Source organism: Salmo salar, chromosome ssa23 (assembly GCF_905237065.1).
Source record: "Salmo salar chromosome ssa23, Ssal_v3.1, whole genome shotgun sequence".
Lineage (NCBI taxonomy): Eukaryota > Metazoa > Chordata > Actinopteri > Salmoniformes > Salmonidae > Salmo > Salmo salar.
Genome location: NC_059464.1, coordinates 21360178 through 21387112, shown reverse-complemented (window position 1 = coordinate 21387112; position 26935 = coordinate 21360178). Strand labels below are relative to the sequence as shown.

The 26935-nt window shown below is 44.7% G+C and overlaps 1 protein-coding gene across 1 annotated transcript in view; it reads right to left on the bottom strand.

Annotated features, from left to right (window-relative positions):
- The window catches only part of LOC106584104 (protein furry homolog-like), a 70384-nt gene extending 52950 nt beyond the window's left edge, over nucleotides 1-17434 (bottom strand). The window contains 1 exon segment of the mRNA XM_014168954.2: nucleotides 16876-17434. Within this exon segment, the coding sequence (XP_014024429.1) occupies nucleotides 16876-17095 (220 nt within the window). The 5' untranslated portion in view covers nucleotides 17096-17434.
- Between the last annotated feature and the right edge of the window lie 9501 nt (nucleotides 17435-26935).

The following is a 26935-nucleotide window of genomic DNA, read 5'->3' as shown; positions in this document are numbered from 1 at the left end:
CTCGCCACCTTGGCCTGGCTGAAGGCAAGGTTCTTGGTAGTCTGGTGAAGTACACTTCCAAGCCAGGGCTTTGGGATGGAGATGCAATATGGCAGTCGTGCCAACATATCTCATCTGCCACCTGGTGGAAGGGACTGTGGATCTGAGGCTCTTTCCCCTTTTGCCATTATCATCCTCCAAATCCCACCAACATCAGCCGCCTCAGGTCCTTGTTTGGGAACACACACACGAAAGCACGCAACAGGCTGACCAATACAAGGTTTTAAAAAATTGGTGGCCATCCACGCAAATTTGAGGCTTTTTGAGCCTGACAACGAGCCATCCTCAACAAGGTTGGAAAGTGGCAGTGAAGATGAGACCTCAGAGTCTGATGTTCACGAGGTGGACATTGAGGTCCAGGGAGAAGACAACCAAAGCTTTAGTTTCTAGAATATTATTTTACAGATGTTCAAAACGTTTTTGGGAGATGCGATGGATAATTTAATATTCCATTTCTTTTGTTGTTCAGTGAAATCATCCCATGTGAAGAGACAACTCATTTACGTAAAATCTCAATTCGTAACTAAATGTTTATATCTAGAATGTAATAATTTGCAATTATGCATACTTATAAGGTCAAATGTTTATGTTTCTGTCTTCATATGATATGGTAAATATATCCAATGCAAAAAAGCATCTACATTTAAACGATATTAATATTAATTTGCATAAATTTCTGTTAATTCCCATGGAAAGTTTCAACCTCTGAATAATCCTCAAAATGTGCAACCCTAGGCTAAGTCATTCTTTCTGGTGAAGTATTTCAATTATTTAATTTATTTCTGTATACACAGGAGTCATTTTATAATTTTGGAAAATGTATTTCCATTTACTTCCCTATTGGATCCACCACTATGCCATTTCTCTCCTGTTCTATTGGTTTGCATATCAACTGTCTTTCAATGCCCAGACGCCAAAGGCACAATCCTAGTCATATTAGCAACCCATCCTAGTTGTTGCATCTTTAGATCTCTGTCACATATGGAACCGCTATCAGGGGAGTTGTTTAGAATTGTGCTTTCCCACAAAATAGCATTTTTGCACATGTTTGAAAATAATGTTTTATTGGCTGCTTCATTACACGAGTTGCATGTTCTGTTAAGATGCATTACCATAATATAAATGTGATCCTTGTCATTCTGAGCACTGTATGTGGACACCCCTAATGGTTTATGAACCCAATGCATATAGGTCCAGGAAATTAAAATCTTCTGAGTCACGAGCCATATTTTCCTAATGGAAACACTGGTTGGTACGTGCACACATTTAAATACTAAATATAGCCAATAGCCATCGTGTGTGTGTGTGTGTGTGTGTGTCTGTCAGTCAGTTAAGCCTTCGTTTGATCTGTGTGCTGTTCCAGCCTGTTGGTTTCTCTAGAAACAGGTGAAAACACATGTGTGTACTTCTACAAGGGGCAGGAACCACATTATTCAAGCACAAAATCCTCTACTGTCTGCCAAACTATACATTCAGACACACCAGTCCAGGACTACTTCTACCAAACACAGTCAACCTTTAACACACAAGGTGGTTGCATACGCACCGCCCAAGCGGAGGGGAAAAAGCTTTTCTGACATTTATAGACACAGCAACCAACAGAAGGGCCCTGCTGCTGTACTAGGACACAGTCTGCCTGCCAGGACAGAGGGGACTCTGGGACAGAGGGGACTCTGGGACGGACGGCCAATGGTCAGCTGACTCCCAACCTCCCTCCAAGGAAACGCCTCACTGTTTCTTCCTGATTACCATGGGAACACTGGTGTGTTGCCCAAACTTCAAAACAATAGTATGGAGTAAACCAGCGCACAGTAAAAATTAATGAGTTTTTCAGAAGAGAAGGAAACATGTTCACACCCAGCAACTCCCCCATTCAAACCCTACTGAACAAACAGACAGACACACACAGTTTAACTCATAGGTTATATGAATGGGCCCTAACAGAATCTTTAGCGTTTCAGAGTTGGGTGGCTTTAGCCTATACATTAGTGTTGGGGAGCATTACAGCCCTTCCATTTATTTATTTTTATTTTTTTTTAAATCAGCAGCCACACAAGTTAGTCTACTGTTACTGTAGCCAGCCGCAGTCACAAAGAGCTGGAGGTGGCACCCTTACTTGCAGACTTAACATAAATCGGACATTTCCAATGGTTCAGCAGCCGCAGCAGAATCGCCGCCTAGCAGCACAGTCATGCTGCTTTATGTAAAAGAGCTCGGGGAGTCAGGGACAGTGTTCGGGTTAATGAGGGTACAATATTGGGGAGTGTCAGCTGAGAGTAGTTCAAATGTTGTTCTGCAGCAAAGAGAGCCTTTGAAACAGTCCCACTTTGTTTACTGTGCTCCACACCAACACCCTCTTTCTCCCCTGATGACGTCACATAGCCAACTCACTACAGGCCTGTGCTCTCAGCCTCCCTTTCCCTCCTCCCCTTGCCCTTTTCCAGTCCCCACCCTCCTGCCCTTTTCCAGTGTCCCCCCTCCCTCCTCTCCTCGTTCCCTTACCTCGCCTCTCACCTCGTTCCCTCGCCTCTCACCTCGTTCCCTCGCCTCTCACCTCGTTCCCTCGCCTCTCATTCCCTCGCCTCTCACCTCGTTCCCTCGCCTCTCATTCCCTCGCCTCTCACCTCGTTCCCTCCACCTCACCGCCTCTCCCATCTCCTCCAACCCTCCCCCTCTTTCCCTCTCTGCTAACCCCCTTCCCTCTCTCCCTCACCTCGCTACCGCACCCCTCTCCATCCCACCGCTCCCTCGCCTCCCTCCCACTTGCTCCCTCTCCCCCTCTTTGCTCCCTCCCTCCTCGCTCCCCCACTCCCTCCCCACCTCCCTCTCTTTGCTCGCTCCCGCCCCTCCCCCACTCCCCTCTCTTTGCTCGCTCCCGCCCCCTCCTCGCTCCCCCCACTCCCTCTCCACCTCTTTGCTCCCTCCCCCTCCTCGCTCCCCTTCCTCGCTCCCCCCACCCACCCTTCCCCTCTCACCCCTGCTTTCCCTCTCTGCTACCCTCTTCCCCTTCCCAACTCCTTCCCCCCGTCCCTCTCCCCCTGTCCCGGGCCGGCTGGGCTGCTGACTGCCTGGCTCACAGAAATGAGAAACCCAACATTGTTTGTACTTTTCCACTCAACAACAGAGTGAAGAAAAAATGCAAACCATCCAATTCCTTTCCCTGGCCAAGTCTCTGCCTCGCTCATTTGTGACGTGCAACACCTCCCTCCCTCCCTCTCCCAACTGACCCGATTGCACATGTTCACAAACACTCCATAAACCTGTGAGCTGCTTCCACTTGCTGTCTGGCCTGTCATTATACTGATTTACTACTCTACTGACTCACCCAACACCCCATTTCACATTCAAATCGCAATGCAAACGCATAGTATGACCTTGTGATGGCAAGTAAATGACCAAGCCCTTCAGAGAGAGCTTTGTGATCTTTCCAAGAAGAGGACTTTCTAGGTGAGAAGAGGACTCCGAATGGTAAGTATCTACAAGACTAATAGTGATTACTCTTGCAGATAAAAGTCCTCGAGGCAGGCTACTACAAGCCCTCCAGGCAGAGCTAGTCTAGTAGCTACTGTGTTGAGTGGAGATGAACCAGGCCACATATGCTCCATGCTCATCATGCATAGCGTGCCAGAGGTCCACTGTGAGACCTGCAATTAAAAGAGCACCCAGCGGGATTATACAAGTATTAGAGCGAGCGACTCCACCTAGTCACTTTAAAAATAGAGCCCTGCCCAAGGCCCTCACTTCTGCTCCCAGGACAACCAGGGACAATCGAACACACACTATGTGTATGTGTTTGCACATACAGAACACTGTTGTAGTACTGAAGCACTATTCTAGAAATGTGTCTGGACACGTCCAGGTTCCAATGCGTTTGGACTGGCCTCCTTTAGGTCCAAATAATCCCATAGACAATTCAGAGACAACACTGTATTACTCAGATCACGCATGCAATGTAGTAAAACAAATGCATTCCCAGTGTTTAAAGGGGACGTGGATAACCCTGGTGTAACAAGCAGCCTAAGGCGTGATTACACACCTGTCAGTTCACTGCCGAGCATGATGATCACAGAGCCACCTTGTTATAATGAGTGTTTTGGCTGAAGACTTGTGACTGCAGAGGATCTGAACTGAGGACAGGCTGAACTGAGGACAGGCTGAACTGAGGACAGGGCAAATCCTGGGACATTAAATATAGGGGGAAACAGAAGGAAAGCGGGAGAGAGAGCGGGAGAAAAGCGTTTTGGCAGGGTGGCATAGTGACAGTTGCTGAAACTAAGCCTTAATCGTCATTGTTCTAAGTGAGAGGCCCAATGGAGAGTTGGCAGCCAACACAGAGGGGGAACAGAGGGGTGAAGGGGCATTCATTAGGAAACAACATGTTTACCCAACGGTCACCTTGCATTTCTACTGAGCCATTACGAGGAGCCAGCTAGCTACTGTAACAGACTGAATAACAGACCGTTAGTTTCATATTACCGTTTAGTCTGGTTTACAATTAGGGTTCTAGTAGCAGTTTGACAATTGAAAGTAAAGCACCGCTCACTGTGCTTGCAACACATTAAAGGTGATTTATGGTTACTCCAGTGTCTCCATTGGCCGCACAGCATTTCGCTATAACCGCAATAACACCTGCTGAATATGTGTGACATCAATAACATTTGATGTACTGCGATTCGGCCTCCGCAGAAGTCAGGGCATGCATGCTTCTTACGCTTCGCAGAGCTGTTGTGAAGGAAGTTGTCAAGGAAGTGAGTTTGTGTTGATACAGGACGTACCGTCACCCCCCCCCCCGTCAACTAAATCATGTCAACGCAGAGCTTTACGGAGCCCTCCGCATTGTGACATCACTTGGGAGGCGCACGGCGATGCGGCACAGAGCTTGATTTGGCCTCCGGAGGCTCTGCAATTGAGTCACACTCTCAGTACGGGTGGATTGCGAAGTTCCTCAAAGCTAACGAACACACTACAGATGATCATTTGATCAAAAAACGCTTATCAAAATGATAAATAAATAAAAGAACTGGGCTACTTAGGTCTTGAGGAAATATAACGAGAGATATTAAAATGAGACCAAGCCAGAATAGGCTTAGTCATAGTCTAATGGGTCACTGCTCAAGAAAAGTGACCTGACCAGTATTCTCACTGTGCGGATTTCTTCATAATCAAAGAAACAGAATCACTGAGGGAGGCAAACAAGCACAGCTTCAGTAGTGACCCTTACTGTAACTAACTTCCCAGTAGAGATGAGGACCATGGGTAAGGTCAATAGGATGGTGCACAGGCCCTCCGATGTGATCTGTATACCAGTCGAATAATGGGAGTCAACGAGAAGACGGATCAATGAGGAAACATTAGCCATCCCAGAGGATGATGGAGGGGGAGAGAGACACGGACAGACAGACGACAGAGTAAAAGACAGAGAGCTCGTGCAGACACATTTACCCACACAACAAGCACCTGGCGCCCTCACGGAGACACTCAGGGGAGAGGACTTCCCGTCTGTGTGCGTCTGTAATCGGAGTCTGTATCTGCAGATGCTCATCAGAGCAACAGGTCCCGAGGGACAAAGAGCAGCCAACCAGTAGAGAGGTCAGGACGAGAGAGAGAGGGGGAAGAATGGGAACGCTCACTCCTCTCCTACCCGCACACAGACCAAACTAGACCGGGCACAGCTGGACCAAACATTTCCCCCATCTGTCTACCACCTAGACCCCCCCGTTCCCCCTTTCTGCTCAGATTAAACCATTGATGCGAATGTCCAAGAGAATAAGCAGTCTTAATGGCTGTGTGTGATATAGATGGATGAGCGCGTTGTTTGCTAGGTATGGTACAGAAACGTCGGGTGTGCGCTTCCGACGGGCTCTGTGATGAGGATACTCACAGCTGCCGCTCCACGACTTCAGCAGAGACTTGATACTGATCTCAAAGAAGAGCGAATCCTGCAGGCTCAGCATGACGCCAGCGAGGGCTGTTACCAAAGACCGGTCCTGTTAACGTTATCCTCCAAAACACAGACTGGAAACTCCAACCTCGCTGGCCCAAAAATACACACTTCCTCTCCCCCAAAACACAGACACACCTCTCCTCCTAACAGACAGGAGCCCAGTTCTACCCTCCAGAGGAGCTGGTTATAGGAGTCATGGTGAACATCAGAACAGACCAGTCAGCCGCTGTTTGCAGAGAGGCCCATGGGGAAGTGTCAGACGGTTGGTTAGCTGGGTTCAGTGGAAAGTACAACCACCCAGAGAGACAAGGAGAGAGGAGAGTGTGAGGATCTTTAGAGCTGCATTCCATCCAAAACGCCCGCTCGCTAGCCAATCCACAGAGTCCCTCACCACGCTCCCAGCACAGACAACACGGAGGTGAATGAATACCGTAGGAAAATAAATAAATAAAACTACTTTCCTCCCGGTGTTAGAGAGGAATGGGAAGTGGAGCAGCACGCAGAAAAAAAAGACTTGTCTCGGGTCGGAGCACAGCAATATTCCCTCTCCTCTTCCTGTGTCGAGTCCAAGCCTGCTACTGCTAGCACTGTCAGCTATTCTCCCCCCGTCGCGCTCTCCCTCTCCATTCGCTTGCGGACAACCCCTCCCCTCCACTAGCTCTTGTTCGCTCACTGATGCTTGCTGACGCACTCCCTCTCCCTCTCTAGAGGGTTAGTTTCAATAGCTGGGTGAGGGGAGGTGGGGGGGGTAGAGGTGATGTCATCAAAATGCTGCGAGTGTTCCTTGGCTGTGGTCCAGCGCTGCTGGCCTATCAAAACTACACTTCCTGTTCTCTCCACAGTAATACTGATGCGTCATCCCCGACTGCAGTATGAGGAAGAAAAAGAGGGATTGAAAAAGCCGGGGGGTTGGGGGGGACTTGGAGGGAGGCGGAGGACACACCAGAGCAGCATAAAACCAAAATTAAAACACTATTCAAACTCCATTCAGCACTTTTCCAACAAAAACAGGAAATTATTTTCTTTAAATACAAAAAAAATGTTCCACCTATAAAAAAGTATTTCACACACACCAACACAGAGTAGCCTAGAGTATGCTGCTGAACATGAGACTCCATATTGGGGGGGGGTTTCACCTTTCACCTGCCTGGGGCCCAGAACATGGCACGCTGCAGCCCTCACCCACAGAGCATGGCATGATGGGTAGAAAGATACTTAATCCGTTTGGGTCAACAACAAACTGACACACCCATAAGAGTCATAGGATTACATCATAGTTTTTGTCCAGCAACAGCCACCAGACACAAAGAAACGCACACACATCGTTGGCGACACACACCCCATTGTGTGTTTGTGTCTCTTTTTAAACCCTGGCTGCAGACTGAAATAGAGCCACATGACATCAACTGATTTGTGGTCATACACAGTACTACATTTTGTTCACAAAACACTTCAGGGAGAACAGATATACAAGATGAACACTAACAAAATATATATTTTTCCTCCGTTTGTAGCGCAACCTCTCCACTTTTCTCTTTCTCAGTCGCTCTCACCATCACATGACTGTCTCTCACAACATAAGTTATGCAAAACCAAGCAGGGCTCTGCATTGTAAACAAACTCTCCACAAAGAGCTGCATTGTCACACCCTGCCCGCCCTGCAGTATTGTCACTGGGCATTCAGGAGCCTTATGATGGAGCAGTACTGAAATAGTTTAGCCATTTAAAACAAATACAGTAGAAAGGAGAGGGAGTAGTGTGTTCATTGCTGTCGGTGATTGACCGTATGTTAACTAGCGTTAACGCAATGACTGGAGGTCTATGGTAACTGCAAGTAGATACCGTAGGCTTGGTCATTGCGCTAATACCAGTTAGCATTGGCTCACGAAACTACCTATAACTTTCTTCATACTGGATGCAGAGACCTAAAAATTGTATCCATGAGTTAAATCAGACCCTGGGAAAGTAGATAAATGGCTTCATTGCCAAAATACCAAAGTATCCCTTTAATGGATTTGAACTTCTTTGGGATAGCGGGCGGTATTTTCACGTCCGGATGAAAAGCGTGCCCAAAGTAAACTGCCTGCTTCTCAGACCCAGAAGCTAGGATATGCATATAATTGGTAGATTTGGATAGAAAACACTAAAGTTTCTAACACTGTTAAAATAATGTCTGTGAGTATAACAGAACTGAAATGGTAGGCGAAACCCCGATGACAAACCATTAAAAAAATAAAGTAAAAAAAAAAAATATATAAATTTTTAAAAGAAATCAGCATACCACTGATTTCAATGCCTGGCACTTTTATAATAGGGCGAAATCGTCCCCGATTGCAGTTCCTAGGGCTTCCACTAGATGTCAACATCGTCCCCGATTGCAGTTCCTAGGGCTTCCACTAGATGTCAACAGTCTTTAGAAAGAGTTTCAGGCTGGTTTTTGGAAAAATTAGGGAGAAGTTGTCGTTTTTCTAAGCAGCTCCCATTTTGGCTGTAGTGTTTCCAAGCGCATGGCCGAGAGAGCACGTTCTTTTTGTTTATCTCCGGTAAAGACTAACGATTCTCTGTCTTAAATTGTATTGTTTATTTGCGTATTAGGGTACCTAACGTTTGATTATAAACGTTGATTGACTTGTTTGGATAAGTTTATTGGTAATGTTTGGGATTTATTTTGTATGCATTTTGAAGGAGGGAAACCGAGTGGATCAATTGACAGAAGCGCACCAGCTAAACTGAGTTTTTATGGATATAAAGAAGGAATTTATCAAACCAAAAGGCCCATTTGTAATGTAACCGGGACATTTGAGTGCCAACAGAAGATCTTCAAAGATAAGGCATATATTATATCGCTATTTCTGACTTTCGTGTCGCAACTCCCTGGTTGAAAATGATTTGCTATGCATTTGTGTGCTGGATGCTGTACTCAGATAATCGCATGGTTTCCTTTCACCATAAAGCCTATTGAAATCTGACACCTTGGCTGGATTAACAACAAGTTAAGCTTTATTTTGATGTATTGCACTAGTGATTTCATGAAAGTTTAATATTTATAGTAATTTAATTTGGCGCTCTGCCATTTCACCGGATGATGGTCAGGTGGGACGCTACCGTCCCACGTATCAATAAGAAGTTAACTTCTTTGGGATAGAGGGCAGTATTTTCACGTCCGGATGAAAAGCGTGCCCAAATTAAACTGCCTGTTTCTCAGGCCCAGAAGCTAGGATATTCATATAATTGGTAGATTTGGATAGAAAACACTGAAGTTTCTAAAACTCTTTGAATGATGTCTGTGAGTATAAGAGAACTTATTTGGCAGGCAAAATCCCGAGGACAAACCAACCTGGATGTAAAAAAAAATATATAGATATATATGTTTTTTGAGGTCACTCTCTTTTCAATGGGTTTTCTTTGGGAACCAAGACTTCTTAGGCAGTTGCTTGCAGTTCCTATCGCTTCCACTGGATGTCAACAGTCTTTAGAAATTGGTTGATGCTTTTCCTTTGTGTAATGAAGAAGTACACCTGTTCAGAACGAGGCTCGAGGGAAGTGTACTGTTTGATAGAGGCGCGTGACCAGAAAGCACGCTCCACATTGTTTTCCTCCGGTATTTAACGCTGTTTATCCCGCCTTAAATTTTAGCGATTATTTACGTTAAAAAATACCTAAAGTTGTTTGAAATGTTTGGACAAAGATTACAGGTAACTTATGAGATATTTAGTAGTCATGTGGCGTGAGTTGGAACCGATGTTTTTCTGGATCAAACGTGCCAAATAAATTGACATTTTGGATATATAACGACGTAATTAGTTGATCAAAAGGACCATTTGTGATGTTATGGGACATATTGGAGTGCCAACAGAAGAAGCTCCTCAAAGGTAAGGCATGCATTATATATGTTATTTCTGACTTTTGTGTTGTGCCTGGTGGGTTGAATTATGATTGTTTGTTTGGGGTGCTGTCCTCAGATAATAGCATGGTTTGCTTTTGCCGTAAAGCCTTTTTGAAAATCGGACACTGTGGTTGGATTAACAGAGAGGTTAAAAGGATACTTTGGGATTTGAGGAATTTTAATTATGAGATTTCTGTTGTTTGAATTTGGCGCCCCGCAATATCACTGGCTGTTGTCGAGGTGGGACACTAGCGTCCCACATATCCCAGAGAGGTTAAAAGGATACTTTGGGATTTTGGCAATGTCTACTTCCCCAGAGTCATATGAACTTGTGGATACCATTTTTAGGTCTCCGTGTTCAGTATCAAGGAAGTTAGAGGTAGTTTCGCGAGCCAATGCAAACTAGCGTTATCGCACTGAATAGAAGTCTATGGGTATCTGCCAGCATGCTCATTTGACAGTGGGGAAGTAGATAAAGGGCCTCATTGCTAAAATTCAGTAGTATCCCTTTAACACACACACCCCTCACCTACCCATGGCTCAGATTTTTTACATATATTTTTTTAACCTTTATTTAACTAGGCAAGTCAGTTTAGAACAAATTCTTATTTACAATGACGTCCTACCCCGGACAACGCTGGGCCAATTGTGCACTGCCCAATGGGACTCCCAATCACGGCCGGTTGTGATACAGTCTGGAATCGAACCAGGGTCTGTAATGACACCTCTTGCACTGAGATGCTGTACCTCAGACCGCTGCGCCACTCGGGAGCCCATATCAGAGAGAGCACTGTTTAGAGTAAACACTGTTCATATCTTCAGGAACGCAGTACAACAGTATCAGCTCTCTCAGGTTAGATCAAACAGTACTCTGTCCAAAGCAGAACAGGATATCATCAAAGAGCACTGGGCCCCCAACAAGAATGTCAACAATGGAACTAAGCTATGCATACCTCTACATTTTGGCAGTTTGTTTTGATGATATAGGCCCATCTGTACTAGCGCTCAAGGTTCAATTGAAAAAGACCATGGCAGGCCAGGTAGAGGCAGATGTCCAATGGGAGGAGTGACAGTGGCTGATTGACAGCTGGCCGTCCTGACTGGCTCCAGACATTACTGGGCAGGGGGAGTTCCTCCTGTAAGGCCACAGTGAGGACGGAAGATACATTTCCTGTCCACAGTGTTCTGCACAAAGTAGGGGGGAAAAGAACAACAATTGATAGGAGCTGTAATCTACTGCAGAGTTCTGTCATACTATCCAGGTCTGTGCCCAAACAATTCGAGCTTCTACTTCTAAAAATCCACCTTTCCAGAAACAAGTGTCTCACCGTTGCCGCTTGTTATAGACCCCACTCAGCCCCCAGCTGTGCCCTGGACACCATATGTGAATTGATTGCCTGCCCCATCTATCTTCAGAGTTCATACTGTTAGGTGACCTAAACTGGGATATGCTTAACACCCCTGCCGTCCTACAATCTAAACTAGATGCCCTCAATCTCACACAAATTATCAAGGAATCTACCAGGTACAACCCTAAATCCATAACCATGGGCACCCTCTTAGATATCATCCTGACCAACTTTCCCTCTAAATACACCTCTGCTGTCTTCAACCAAGATCTCAGCAATCACTGCCTCATTGCCTGCATCCGTAATGGGTCTGCGGTCAAACGACCACCCCTCATCACTGTCAAACGCTCCCTAAAACACTTCAGAGAGCAGGCCTTTCTAATCGACCTGGCCCGGGTATCCTTGAAGGATATTGACCTCATCCCCAGTAGAGGATGCCTGGTTGCTCTTTAAAAGTGCTTTCCTCACCATCTTAAATAAGCATGTCCCATTCAAAAAAAATTAGAACTAAGAACAGATGGTTCACTCCCAGACTTGACTGCCCTTGACCAGCACAAAAACATCCTGTGGCGTACTGCATTAGCATCAAATAGCCCCCGCGCTATATGCAACATTTCAGGGAAGTCAGGAACCAATATACACAGTCAGTTAGGAAAGCAAATGCTAGCTTTTTCAAACAGAAATTTGCATCCTGTAGCACTAATTCCAAAAGGTTTTGGGACACTGAAGTCCATGGAGAATAAGAGCACCTCCTCCCAGCTGCACTGAGGCTAGGAAATACTGTCACCACTGACAAATCTACAATTTCAATAAGCATTTTTCTACGTCTGGCCATGCTTTCGACCAGGCTACCCCTACCCCGGCCAACAGCTCTGCACCCCCTGCAGCAACTTGCCCAAGCCTCCCCCATTTCTCCTTCACCCAAATCCAGATAGCTGATGTTCTGAAAGAGTTGCAAAATCTGGATGCCTACAAATCAGCTTGGCTAGCCAATCTGGAACCTCTCTTTCTAAAATTATCCGCCGAAATTGTTGCAACCCCTGTTACTAGCCTCTCTTTCGTATCGTCAGAGATCCCCAAAGATTGGAAAGCTGCCACAGTCATCCCCCTCTTCAAAGGGTGAGACACTCTAGACCCAAACTGTTATAGACCTATATCCATCCTGCACTACCTTTCTAAAATCTTCTAAAACAAAGTTAACAAAACAGATCACCGACCATTTCGAATCCCACCGTACCTTCTCCGCTATGCAATCCGGTTTCCCAGCTGGTCATGGGTGCACCTCAGCCATGCTCAAGGTCCTAACCGCCATCGATGAGACAGTACTGTGCAGCCGTATTCATCGACCTGGCCAAGGCTTTCGACTCTGTCAATCATAACATTCTTATCGGCAGACTCAATAGCCTTGGTTTCTCAAATGACTGCCTTGCCTGGTTCACCAACTACTTCTCAGACAGAGGTCAGTGTATCAAATCGGAGGGCCTGTTGTCCGGACCTCTGGCAATCTATGGGGGTGCCACAGGGTTCAATTCTCGGGCCGACTCCTTTCTCTGTATATATCAATGATGTCGCTCTTGCTGCTGGTGATTCTCTGATCCACCTCTACGCAGACGACACCATTCTGTATATATCTGGCCCTTCTTTGGACACTGTGTTAACAAACCTCCAAACGAGCTTCAATGCCATACAACACTCCTGTGGCCTCCAACTGCTTTTAAATGCTAGTAAAACTAAATGCATGCTCTTCAACCGATTGCTGCCCGCACCCGCCCAGCATCACTACTCTGGACGGTTCTGACTCAGAATTTGTGGACAATTACAAATACCCAGGTGTCTGGTTAGACTGTAAACTCTCCTTCCAGACTCACATTAAGCATCTCCAATCCAAAATTAAATCTAGAATCGGCTTCCTATTTCGCAATAAAGCCTCCTTCACTCATGCTGCCAAACCGATCCTTGACTTTGGCGATGTCATTTACAAAATAGCCTCCAACACTCTACTCAGCAAATTGGATGTAGTCTAGCACAGTGCCATCCGTTTTGTCACCAAAGCCCTCATACATATATACACACATATACACACACACACACACACATACGTACATACATACGTACATACATACGTACATACATACGTTCGTTGCCAAACCCACTGGCTCCAGGTCATATAGAAGTCTTTGCTAGGTAAAGCCCCACCTTATCTCAGCTCACTGGTCACCATAGCAACACCCACCCGTAGCACACGCTCCAGCAGGTATATTTCACTGGTCATCCCCAAAGCCAACACTTCCTTTGGCTACCTTTCCTTCCAGTTCTCTGCTGCCAATGACAAACAAATTGCTTTAGCTGGAGACTTATATCTCCCTCTCTAACTTTAAGCATCAGCTGTCAGAGCAGCTTACCGATCACTGTACCTGTACACAGCCAATCTGTAAATAGCACACCCAACTACCTCATCCCCACATTGTTATTTATCTTCTTGCTCTTTTGCACCCCAGTAATTACTTGCACATCATCATCTGCACATCTATCACTCCAGTGTTAATGCTAAATTGTAATTATTTCGCCTCTGTGGCCTATTTATTGCCTTACCACCCTACTCTTCTACATTTGCACACACTGTACATAGATTTTTCGATTGTGTTATTGACTGTACGTTTGTTTATTCCATGTGTAACTCTGTGTTGTTTGTCGCACTGCTTTGCTTCATCTTGGCCAGGTCGCAGTTGTAAATGAGAACTTGTTCTCAACTGGCCTACTTGGTTAAATAAAGGTAAAATTAAAATATAAAAAATAATCCTATACAGGTCTACCGTCCTCCTCCTAATGCCTCACAATGCTATCAACATTATATTTAGCGCCATAACACTACGTCAAGGTGAGAGGCAAGGTTGGTTCTAATAGATTTTGTTTCAACTCTGATCGCTAAGCAGCTAGCTGAGCATCTTCAATCATTTTTTAATATGTTAATAACACGCACTAGAAGCTCCCATCCATAACCATTCACTTTCCATCCAGAACCACCACCACTTCCTTCACGCCACTTCACCATATCCCGTCTTCCACCTCACTTGACCCAGCTTCCCCAGATTTGACTATCAAATCCACAGAGCTGAGTCAGGGGAGAGTTACTTTAAGGTCACCACAGCACAGCACAATGAGTCCCTCCCTACGGATAGAAGCACAGAGCTGCTGTCGGCCAGCCAATTTGGAATTAAACCTCTTCACAAACACACGTAGCCCCTCACTCTCGGCAATTTCATTCCTCATGTGATGGGTCAGTTATTTGAGAGTCTGAGTGTTCATAAAACGATTTGTCCCCTCTGCTATGAGAGTTTTCCCACAGGAGTTGCTGGCTGGCTCGGTAATACTATTTTACTGTTACTGCCTTTTGGGTTAGCAGTTCTGCTCCCTGTATGCAGCCCGATTACAAAACTGGTGCTAGATGTCTGTACCAGCATCATCATGGAGGTCAAAGACACCAGTTAAGAAAGAGGTACTAGGCTACAACATGTGTATCAAGAGTCCGCCAATAACCCCATCCCCAACACACACACATCTCCACATTATAAAGTACCCCACATACACACAAAAACATCTGCGTTTAGTCACATTCACGAACACACCGGGCACCCTTTAACCAGATACGTATCAGATAATTCCCTGGAATCAGGTTGCAGCATATCCACCACAGGGGTGATGTCATTGTGTGCTTCAATGACCAATAACAGAGAGCGAAAGAGAGCACCACCTCAAAAGTCAATGCAGGAAGGGCAGGCCATGGCAGACTAGAGGAGAGACCGAGGACGTGACACTGAATCATGTGGGAAGGGTGTGTGAGGGAGGTCCCAAACTGCAGAAAGAGCAGCTTCAAAAACATTCAAAATGTTTCCTTGATTCTTTAGGCTACGCCATAAACCACAGTAATCATCATCATCATCATCATCATCATCACGCACCCCATCCATTAGACGACACATTACCACCGTCATCAACATAAAAGTAGTGTGTTCTTGTCTAATACAGCGGAAGGCAGTGTCCTGGTTGAATAGAACCTGGATTCATTCAGGTTTTTCATTCTCAGAGGGAAAATTAGGGAGGGAAATTCATCTTGAGACCACAAACATGTTCCACACAGGAAAGTCCCGGAGAAGGGGAGGGGTAACTTCCAAACCTGGCAAAGTGCTACCCGTTCACCTTCCACCATGCGCGTGGCATGGATCCATTTCTGTACAACTCAGCGACTTTGTCAAATCTAACCTGAATAGAGGCACCTCATTGCCCTAGAATAGGAATGTCAGTAGTAACAGCGTGGAGTTCAGATTAACACTCATACCGTCACCCAGCTGCTACAGTAAAAAGCTTTTTGTGTCGTCTCGTAGACATGTAAGCTCTCTCTCAACCTGGGGTCAGAACTGGTGTGTCCTGGTGCGTCTGAAGGGAAAACAGCGTGGGACTGTATTTCGGTGTAGCCAGCTGTCAGTGTGGACTAGCTGTAAAGCTCTCATAGGGAGAATTGGTTGATTTGTTGATTCAGCCATGTTTCAGGGAGGAGCAAACAGAGAGCGAGCTTGTTCTGACAGGCAGGGCTGAGCACAAAGCCATGCTGATCAACTGACGAGTCATCACCCTGCGGATGATGGAAAGAGGCTGGTGAACACACACACACACACACACACAAAAACGAGAGGCCTGTTGAGTGCTTACTATAAAACAGATGCGTTTGGGCCTCCATTTTGAAGCCAACAGTAAATTATTTTGTGTGTATTTAATGGCCCTTTCAGAACCAAAACAAACCATGTTAGAGATCCATTCCAAGCCATTAAACTCAGAAGCTACCGTATCATAGAGCATTCAAAATATATTTAAGCCAAAAAAAATGTAATAACAGCAACTCAAGTTCCATTTCAGCATACAATATAACACCGCTCAGTGACTTTGTGATAGAATATTCCACCGTCCTGCTAACTTTCACTGTGCCCTTTCAGAGTTCTCCGTCTGTAATACCTTGTGGTCATAGCGGTATGAGCATGCTGCATGTGACATTTTTATTTAACTAGGCAAGTCAGTTAAGAACAAATTCTTATTTACAATGACGGCCTACACCGGTCAAACCCGGACACCGCTGGGTCAGTTGTGCGCCGCCCTATGGGACTCCCAATCATGGCCGGATGTGATACAGCCTGGATTCAAACCGGGTACTGTAGTGATGCCTCTTGCACTGAGATGCAGTGCCTTAGACCGCTGTGCCACTTTGGAGCCCAGAATTGTCAATGTCCCAGATCGCTCACTACCACACAAATGTTAAACTCTTTCACACACACAAGACACAAAGCCTTACTTTACCTGGAGGTACTGATGTGGCAATAACAGAACAAACCCTCCACCCTCAATGATCCTATAGCCTACTGTGTTTCATGTGATGGCGTCTCATTGGTATCACGTTAGAAAGTTATTGCAGCTGATGACGTTATCGGTTTACCATGTACTAGGCCAAAATAAAACAAAAAGAGTCAGCAAGTTGATTGACTTGACTCTGCTCAACAGCACCTCAAGTGCATACGACAACAGAGTTAAACATAAATGCAAAACTCTGTGGTCTTGATAAGTCGAGTCAGTCATTCATTGTAAGAGGAGGCTTCTTAGTCTGTCAGTACCTTTGATGCGGTTGGTCCGGTTGGAGCGGACGGGCCTGGTGGTGGAGGTATTCACCAGACCCTCCTGGTCCTCCTCGATGGTCTGGCCCATGGCCTGCAGGCCCAGGCGCTTCATCCTCAGCAGACGGGGGCCTGTCTCCCGGGGCAACCCTCCCCCAGACTCCAATGCCCCCCCGTCCCACGATATGGCGGCCGGGACCAGACTCCTTAGGAACTCCATGTCTGTCTGTATTCACGCCAACTCACTCAGTCCAGCATCCAGTCCAAATCCACAGTCAGTCACTCTGCACCATCTTCCCCCACAAAACTACCTGGCTGTTTACCACTAACAGCCAGGGTTACAGCCACTATGTCTGCCTGCTGCTTAGCGCTGTACAGTCAGTGATATCGTAGACTACGATAGTCAACAACAGACAGCCCATTAGAAGAATGAAGAGACACTACCTGGCCTATTGAAACTCAGTCTGTTGTATCCCCCTACAGCGAAGAGTCGGAATGGGAGAAACTTCCTGCGCAGCCAGAAACAGTACCTGTCTGCTCAGAGGGAGAAGGCAAACAGACATCACACTCCAGCAGTGATGTAATCAGGAGTGGGTGGAGCCAGGCCAGGTCGGTTGCCAGGCCCTATCAGGGGCAGGACCAGAACATGTTCCACAGGAGATAACGCACGCATGGGCCCACAGCCAATCAAAACAGAGACAACACCCTGGCCTACCTCTCTTCGAAGAGTGAGCGAGAAGGAAGAGAGACCAGTCTTGGTGGGGAATTAGTGAGAAGTGGAAGGGGTGTGTAAAACAGAAGTGGCAGATCAGAGACAGACTGGATGTTCTGGCGCTCACCTCTCTTAGGCGGCTTTTATTTACAATATTAACAGGTGCAGGACGATAAACTTATTACAGAAAATAAAAACAGGACGTTGACAAAGAATAAATCTAAGATATTCTTGGTATAAACTATTCCGGAAACAACTCTTTACCCATTACAAAACTCAGGTATGGCTCTACTCTAGCCAACCTGTTACCTGCCCAGCCTGCTCTCCCCCAGGAAAAGGCCAACTGAACACCTAAGTACTCCTTCCAGGAACTCCCTTCAGCTAGGAACGAACGTTCCATCATTATAGCCCCGAAACACATTTCTACCATAAATGCCTAATTTCCCATGGACATATAACACCATAAAAACAACCGTTTTAAATAAACCCACATTTGAATATCTTGTGCCATAACTATTTATTTAAGTCACACAATACACATTCATGAAGTCATTTCCCACTGTGATAATTCATCACTTTAGTTGTTCCCATAAACCAATAAAAATGTTCCTCTGGCTCGTAGACTAATTTGCGTAATGCACACCGGCACTTCAACAAAAAACAGCGCGGCGCTTCAAAACAAACTAATCAGGTAGGTTAAATTATGTGTTTATTCTCTACCAACACGTCTATCGTTACTGTAATAATATATTTCACATTGCTAGAGCATGTACGTTTAAATGGGCAGCTTTATATAGGGTAGAAACATGGTTAACAAGTTATTGTTTAAAAGTAAACGGCGTGCAAACACTCGACTTTGGCGCCTTACGTCAAAGTATTGTTGGCTAACGGAATGCGCAACTCTAACCAACATTCTCTTTTGTTTCAGGATTCTTGGCTATACCTTGAGATACAATAAAGAATCTCTCCAACCAATCACTTTTTCCCAGTGTCATCGTTTATAAGGCACGGACATGCGCTCCATGACAGGATGACTCCGGCCCGTCTGTGTATACTGATAACCCTTATCGCCCAGTGAACTGTCATATTGTACTAAACATACACTTGACTTAGCTTGGGCGGTATACCGTATACCGGGGTATTTGTAAATAGCCACGGGATGGTTTTTCAATCATGTCAAAACTCCAAAAGTTCTCCAATAAATTGTCATATTTGTAGCTACTGTAAGTAAATACCTGCAGGCAACTTGTGCAACACGTTAAGAGATAAAGATAGTGTTCTTCATTTCACCCGTCACATTATGAAGCTTACTGTAGTTGCCCAGAATCTTTGAGCCAGTCGTGTTGGTTTGTAAATAGCACAACGGGAGAAAGCGAGTCCAGCTGTGTATTGACAGGGGTTGCGTTTTATATTGAAAGTCAACCGTGTTTTGTTTCAATAGAGTGTTCAGGGACGTGCAACTATAGTTTTCCTTCACAGAAAATACATTAGTGCAACACATTCAGCAGAAAATAGCTTCATTGTCAGAGGACAACAGAAGTGCAACACTATTTGGCTGGCAGCCACACAAGTAAATGAGCTTACAATGAAAATAAAGTATTTGGCCATCATATTTCTGTTTATCACAGAAAGAATGTAACCAGCTATCTTTCATAATGTTTGGCTTAAAGTTAATCTTGCATTTTACCAGAGAAAAGTAGGCTGGCTACTAAGAGAGAAGTACCAGAGAAAAGTAGACTGGCTGCAAAGAGAGAAGTACCAGAGAATAGTAGCCTGGCTGCAAAGAGAGAAGTACCAGAGAAAAGTAGGCTGGCTACTAAGAGAGAAGTACCAGAGAAAAGTAGACTGGCTGCAAAGAGAGAAGTACCAGAGAAAAGTAGACTGGCTGCAAAGAGAGAAGTACCTGAGAAAAGTAGGCTGGCTGCAAAGAGAGAAGTACCAGAGAATAGTAGACTGGCTGCAAAGAGAGAAGTACCTGAGAAAAGTAGGCTGGCTGCAAAGAGAGAAGTACCAGAGAATAGTAGGCTGGCTGCAAAGAGAGAAGTACCTGAGAAAAGTAGGCTGGCTACTAAGAGAGAAGTACCAGAGAAAAGTAGACTGGCTGCAAAGAGAGAAGTACCAGAGAAAAGTAGGCTGGCTGCAAAGAGAGAAGTACCAGAGAATAGTAGGCTGGCTGCAAAGAGAGAAGTACCTGAGAAAAGTAGACTGGCTGCAAAGAGAGAAGTACCAGAGAAAAGTAGACTGGCTGCAAAGAGAGAAGTACCAGAGAATAGTAGGCTGGCTGCAAAGAGAGAAGTACCTGAGAAAAGTAGCTACACAGTCAGAGCACGGTCTTTTGATAGAATGCCTTTGTGAATTCTCAGAATGGAGAAGTGCAATTGAATAGAACATTTGTTTGATGCTGAGCAGAAATAACACTAAAAGAAGCAGTTTAGATAATTCTTATGCGTTTTATATTTTTCTCCTGCGTGAAAAACAAAGAATTGTGCGTTAGGGCGACCCCTGAGTTTAACTTGCTAGTTATCAAAGTGGCTGAATTAGTAAGGTCAAGGGGCATCATATTGTGTTAGCTTTCTGCCATGTTTGAGATGTCAAAGCCCTTTGGATGAGTTATCTGCACAGCTGCCACTGCAGCTTGATTTCCTTGAGTTTTTCTCCTCTCTATTCTGGGCCCTTCTGCTCCTCCCCTATCTCCTCTGAGCATAGTAGGCTTTCCCGTTGCCCTAGCGACTCCCAAACTCCACAGAGACACAGTACTATTCGGTCTTCAGACAAGCATGTGTCAAAACATTGTTCATTTGCTAAAGTTCTCTTTCACATTCGCTTGTAAAAGGTCCAAACTATCAAAAATAATAAATAAGTCAACTTTTTTTAAATATATTTTTTAACTTAGTTATACAAGTTTCCTCATTGAGATAAACATATATTTTAAGAGAGACCTGGTCCTACCTATATATGTATAATTTTATAAGCCGGATTGCCTGTCTTTGCAATTAATTTATTTTCGTTTGTGCTCGTTAGCATATTTAGCTAGGAGCCTAAATGCAAATGAGCCATTACTTGTGCTAATGTTGTTAGCATTTTGTTTGGGGGGGGGGGGCCCTTGTGTACTAAACTGGTAATACCGTAAATCCCAGTGAGACAGAAAGACGGTGTGAGGCTATGAAAATCTGGATACTGCCCAACCCTACACTTAACACTTTCCAATCCCATTGTCTCGCACATGCTCTATTTACACGAACTCCGTTCGAACCCGGGTATTATATGAACAAATATAAGACATGGCAAAATGAGCAGAATTGCAGGAAATACGCATTAAAACTGGAAATCGATATAGTTACACATCACAATATTATTTTGGACAATATATCAATACTTAATCTAAGTATTGATTTCTAAGTATTGGTAGCGTTAGCTAGCGCTAGTTGGTTGTACCTGCACAAAAACTCCAGTATTTTACCTCCTAAGCTTGTTCTCCATCTTTTTAAAATAGTGAGTCAATGTCATCAGCACTTATTTTCATGACTGATCAAAACCCTTTCTCTCATGCTCTTGGTCTCTTTGCAGCAGACATATACAGTAGTGAGCAATATGTTTGAAACATCTAATTGCAATATTGAATAACAATACATATAGCATCGTGAGAATCGCAATACATATCGGCACTTAAGTATCGTTAGAATATCTTATCGGAAGTTCCAGGGCAATTCCCAGCCCTAGACCATATCCATTCCTACCTTTGCCACCTAGGAAGTGTGTGACTGGACCTTCTCAAATAGTATTAGAGTACCCTTGCTCTATAGGTTACTAAATATGCATGCATCGCATAGATATTCAAACAGAACAGTTTAACTCAATAGGAATTGCCACAACATGGATGATGTAGCCCATTTACAGAGCCATTATCAAGAAAGTCAATTTTCTGCTGATTCGTCTTCACCACACCTATTGTGAGCGGTTTAGTTCAGCCAATAGTACAAACACCTCCCTCTGAGCGCCCTCTACCAACCTGATCTGAGAACAGCTGTGACAGATGAAGCTCATCCCATCTTGTGTAAAACAACTTAAAATAGAACAAAGATGAGTTAGTATCATATAATCTGAATTCTACTGTTTTGAGAGCTGCGCAATAGACAGGTACAGCACCTACTGATGCAGGTTTACTGAGGTCAGCTGTACTAGTGTTCAGTAGGACAGAGCCGTAGGTTAGAGTTCTGGCACAGTAGGAAGTAAAGAGGAAGTGCTCACATCCTTTGGTGCAGCGTGAGAACAAGTTGAGGTGGTATAATAGTTTCAGTACCACCCCAGCATACCCCCCCGTGTTGTTAAAGCTGCTTTCTGTCAAATCACCCCACAGAGTTTTTATTTTATTTTTAAGAATCCAAAAACGCCAGCCAAAACACATTACATTTTAGTCATTTAGCAGACGCTCTCATCCAGAGCGACAGTAGTGAATGCATACATTTCATACCATGCATTTCTTTTTGGCCCCCCGTGGGAATTGAACCCACAACCCTGGCGTTGCACACACCATGCTGGCGTTGCAAACACCATGCTCTACCAACTGAGCCACAGGGAAAACACTGTCTTGTTCTTCACATTTTACTTTTCACTTATTCAGTACTAACCACATAACTGTTTTTGCTGTGTCAGAATAAAGCTGCAGTGTGGCATGCATACAAGCCAAAAAAAGGACAGGAGTGGTGGTGTGTACTGGGATGTCTTAGGCAGCTAGCATTACAGCAGCCCTGCCCTCTAGAGGCCAGTCAGTAGACTGCACTGCCAGCACAAAAAGCATTGAGCAGAGGAGCTGATGAAGGAGCCTTTGCGCTGAGCTCACTCTCAATGGCACAGATACACAATCCATGTCTCAAGGCTTAAAAACACCTCTAATCCGTCTCCTCCTGTCCATCTACACGGATTGAAGTGGATTTAACCAGTGACAACAATAAGGATCATATCTTTCACCTGAATTCACCTTGTCAGTCTGTCATGGAAATATCAGTGCTCCTAATTGTGTATACAGTGTATGTAAAACAAACCAAAATTAATCTGACAGAAAACAGATCAAAATAGCAAATGAATAGTTGAAAGATTGAGCGAAAGAGAGAGCGACTGAGCTGAGTAGAGGATTGGAAGAGAGAGAGAAAGAAGCCAGTTTGGCCTAGAGAGAGTGAGAAAGCCTAGTGATCAGTCAGATCGTCATCACTGGACCAGGGCAGTACAATGGCCAGTGGAGGTGGCTGCAGTGTGGAAGGGCCAGGTCAGTGCTGCTGCCAGGTTAAAACAATAGCCCACTGCAGGAGGCCCAGATCCCAGTCAGCCCCGGGGAATGTGAGAGAGGAAACTCAAGGAACAATGCGCAAGGGTTCCTACGCCTCACTGGATACCGCCCCGACGCTAGTCAGGCCCTAGGCCTGCTTTCACGCCTGAGAAAAACAGGAAAACTGCTGGGGCCGGGCCATCTCAGATTGTACAGCGCCCAAACACTTGGCTACACTCGCAGATAGACACAAGGTCATTCACTGAGGAGTCCTGAGGATGACCCTCCTGTTATGTGAGAGCGGAGCTGTGCTCCCTCCACGTGACAGAAACCCAGCCAGCTAGTCCACCTGACCTGATCCCAAACAACAGCTGGAGTAGGTTGGGTAAGGACAGTTGCTGTACGCCCTCCCGTGGTCTGGACAAACACTACAGGAGTTGATAAAAGGAGCTTGTGCAGTCTGCAAACATGGTCTGACATGACACCTTTGATGCCTGTTTCAGCAGTGAATCACCTCCTGCAACACTTGTCCAATGCCTCTGGCCTTGCCCCTTGACCTGGCTCTCACATACCCCCTTCAGTTTTTCACAGGTCTGAAAGGACGACGGAGCTTCGCTTCATCCATCATTGCCTCCAAATATCCAGATCTTTCATAGATCTGAACACGGGGGGGGGGGGTGTCATTGAAACCAGGCAGTCGCCATGTTGCCTCTCCTGAGATAGTTGTAGGGTCCGCCCACAGGCAACATGGTTGTCATTGCTGGGGAACGTGAGAATGTCACTTAACCAGCCCCCAGGTCACAATCACACACGTTTCGGTCTTGGCCAATCACCACTCAGAACTAACAAGAGGGCTTCAAATGACCGGCTAGAGGCCAGAGTGTTGCACGGCACTATAAAACTGCTAGATTGAAGTGAACAGAACCAAACAGCTCCATTCCAACTCTGCTACATTACTGCTTGCTCAAGAACCAATAAAAGAGCGCAAGCTAAAAGGTCAAACTTATTCTATTGATATGTTGCAGGAACCAACGTGCTCCTCTCTGTCCTGCAGAGACGTGCCCTTGCATACCTTGGCATTTTCATGCTATCAGACAAGCCCGGCAGTGCACACTTAGCCCGAAAGGAACCCTTCAACAAGTTTCACTGATCTATCAAGAAAGAGACTCATACGACACAAAGGAAATGATACAAAGAACAGAACTCTTTCTTCGTGTGTTCTGTCTAATGGTGGTAGAGTATCAGTGTCAGACTGAGGTGACATTTCTCATGTCACACAGCTGACAGACAACACCTAGTTCACAGCCTTGAGTCAAAACCACCACCAGTGAGACTGACAAGTGCCTGGCTGCCAAACAAAGTGCCCAAAACATCTATGCCACTTCCTAATATAGTGTTTAAAGCCAAGAGAATTAAAAGGAATATTTAAACAAATAACTAAAATTATTATTTCGACCATAATAATCTTTCCCAGTTCCCACACTGCTTAGCTCTGAGCTCCTGTAACAGCCATGTTAGAAAATCACAGTGCAAACAGCTCCTGCTAAACCCGTGTGAGGTTACGTACCTTAAGGCCATAGAGCAGTGGCTGTACTGGGACAGTCAGGAAGGAGAGGTCCCAACGATGTCAGCGCACAAGACTCTGAAACAAAATCATTCAATTAGTTACCACACCAGTCAATCACCCACAGAGATGCATCCTGTAACAACCTCCTATACGGTGCAGTCGGGAAGTATTCAGACCCCTAAATTTTCCACATTGAGAAAAACTTCATCTATACCCCATAACGACAAAGCGAAAACAGATTTAGAAATTGTTGCAAATGTATTAATACAAAACAGAAATACCCTATTTACAAAAGTATTCAGACCCTTTGCTATGAGACGCGAAATTGAGCTCAGGTGCATCCTGTTTCCACTGATCAGACGTTCAATGGAAACACCTCTAACTGCACAGCACATCACTATTTAAAAAGGCAGCAAAACAAACTTATTCACACACTCACAGTGGAATGAGGCATCTTTCTCCAACAAGTACAGACAAAATGCTTCACACACACACACACACACACACAGAGAGACCTGTGAATAATAGATTAACTTCCTGTTACAGCTCAGACCACAACACCGGAAAGGTGTGTTACCAGACCACAGACAGAACAAGTGGAGCAGAGAACAAGACCATAAAGGCCCTTTTTACCTCACTGGGTTGGGGAGTAACAGATTAGGTGAAGTGTTAGAGGTCGACCGATTAATTAGGGCCGATTTCAAGTTTTCATAACAAATCAGTATTTTTGGCCACCAATTTTCCGATTCATTTTTTATATAAATATTCTTTAACTTGGCAAGTCAGTTAATGACGGCCTAGGAACGGTGGGTTAACTGCCTTGTTCAGGGGCAGAACGACAGATTTTTACCTTGTCACCTCGGGGATTCAATCTTGCAACCTTACGGTTAACTAGTCCAACGCTCTAACCACCTGCTTTACATTGCACTCCACGAGGAACCTGCCTGTTACGCGAATGCAGTAAGAAGCCAAGGTAAGTTGCTAGCTAGTATTAAACTTACAAAAAACAATAAATCAATCATAATCACTAGTTAAACTAGTAATATCATCAACCATGTGTAGTTATCTAGCCTGTCCTGCGTTGCATATAATCGATGTGGTGCGCATTAGCGAAAAAGGACTGTCGTTGCTCCAACTTGTACCTAACCACAAACATCAATGTCTTTCTTAAAATCAATACACAAATATATATTTTTAAACCTGCATATTTAGTTAATATTGCCTACTAACATGAATTTATTTTAACTAGGAAAAATGTGTCACTTCTCTTGCAACAGAGTCAGGGTATATGCAGCAGTTTGGGCCGCCTGGCTCGTTGCGAACTGTGTGAATACCATTTCTTCCTAACAAAGACAGCCAACTTCGCCAAACGAGGGATGATTTAACAAAAGCGCATTTGCGAAAAAAGCATAATCGTTGCACGACTGCACCTAACCATAAACATCAATGCCTTTCTTAAAATCATTACACAGAAGTATATATTTTTTAAACCTGCATATTTAGCTAAAAGAAATCCAGGTTAGCAGGCAATATTAACCAGATGAAATTGTGTCACTTCTCTTGCATTCATTGCACGCAGAGTCAGGGTATATGCAACAGTTTGGGCCGCCTGGCTCGTTGCGAACTAATTTGCCACAATTTTACGTAATAATGACATAACATTGAAGGTTGTGCAATGTAACAGGAATATTTAGACTTATGGATGCCACCCGTTAGATAAAATACAGAACGGTTCCGTATTTTACTGAAAGAATAAACGTGATAGTTATTGGATTCGACCATATTAATGACCCAAGGCTCGTGTTTCTGTGTGTTATTATGTTATAATTAAGTCTATGATTTGATAGAGCAGTCTGACTGAGCGATGGTAGGCACCAGCAGGCTCGTAAGCATTCATTCAAACAGCACTTTCGTGCGTTTTGCCAGCAGCCCTCCGCAATGCATTGCGCTGTTTATGACTTCAAGCCTATCAACTCCCAAGATGAGGCTGGTGTAACCGATGTGAAATGGCTAGCTAGTTAGCAGGTGCGCGCTAATAGCGTTTCAAACATCACTCGCTCTGAGACTTAGGAGTGGTTGTTCCCCTTCCTCTACATGGGTAACGCTGCTTCGAGGGTGGCTGTTGTCGATGTGTCCCTGGTTTGAGCCCAGGTAGGAACGAGGAGAGGGACGGAAGCTATACTGTTACACTGGCAATACTAAAGTGCCTATAAGAACATCCAATAGTCAAAGGTATATGAAATACAAATCGTATAGAAAGAAATAGTCCTATAATAACTACAACCTAAAACTTCTTACCTGGGAATATTGAAGACTCATGTTAAAAGGAACCACCAGCTTTCATATGTTCTCATGTCCTGAGCAAGGAACTTAAACGTTAGCTTTATTACATGGCACATAATGCTCTTTTACTTTCTTCTCCAACACTTTGTTTTTGCATTATTTAAACCAAATTGAACATGTTTCATTATTTGAGGACAAATTGATTTTATTGATGTATTATATTAAGTTAAAAATA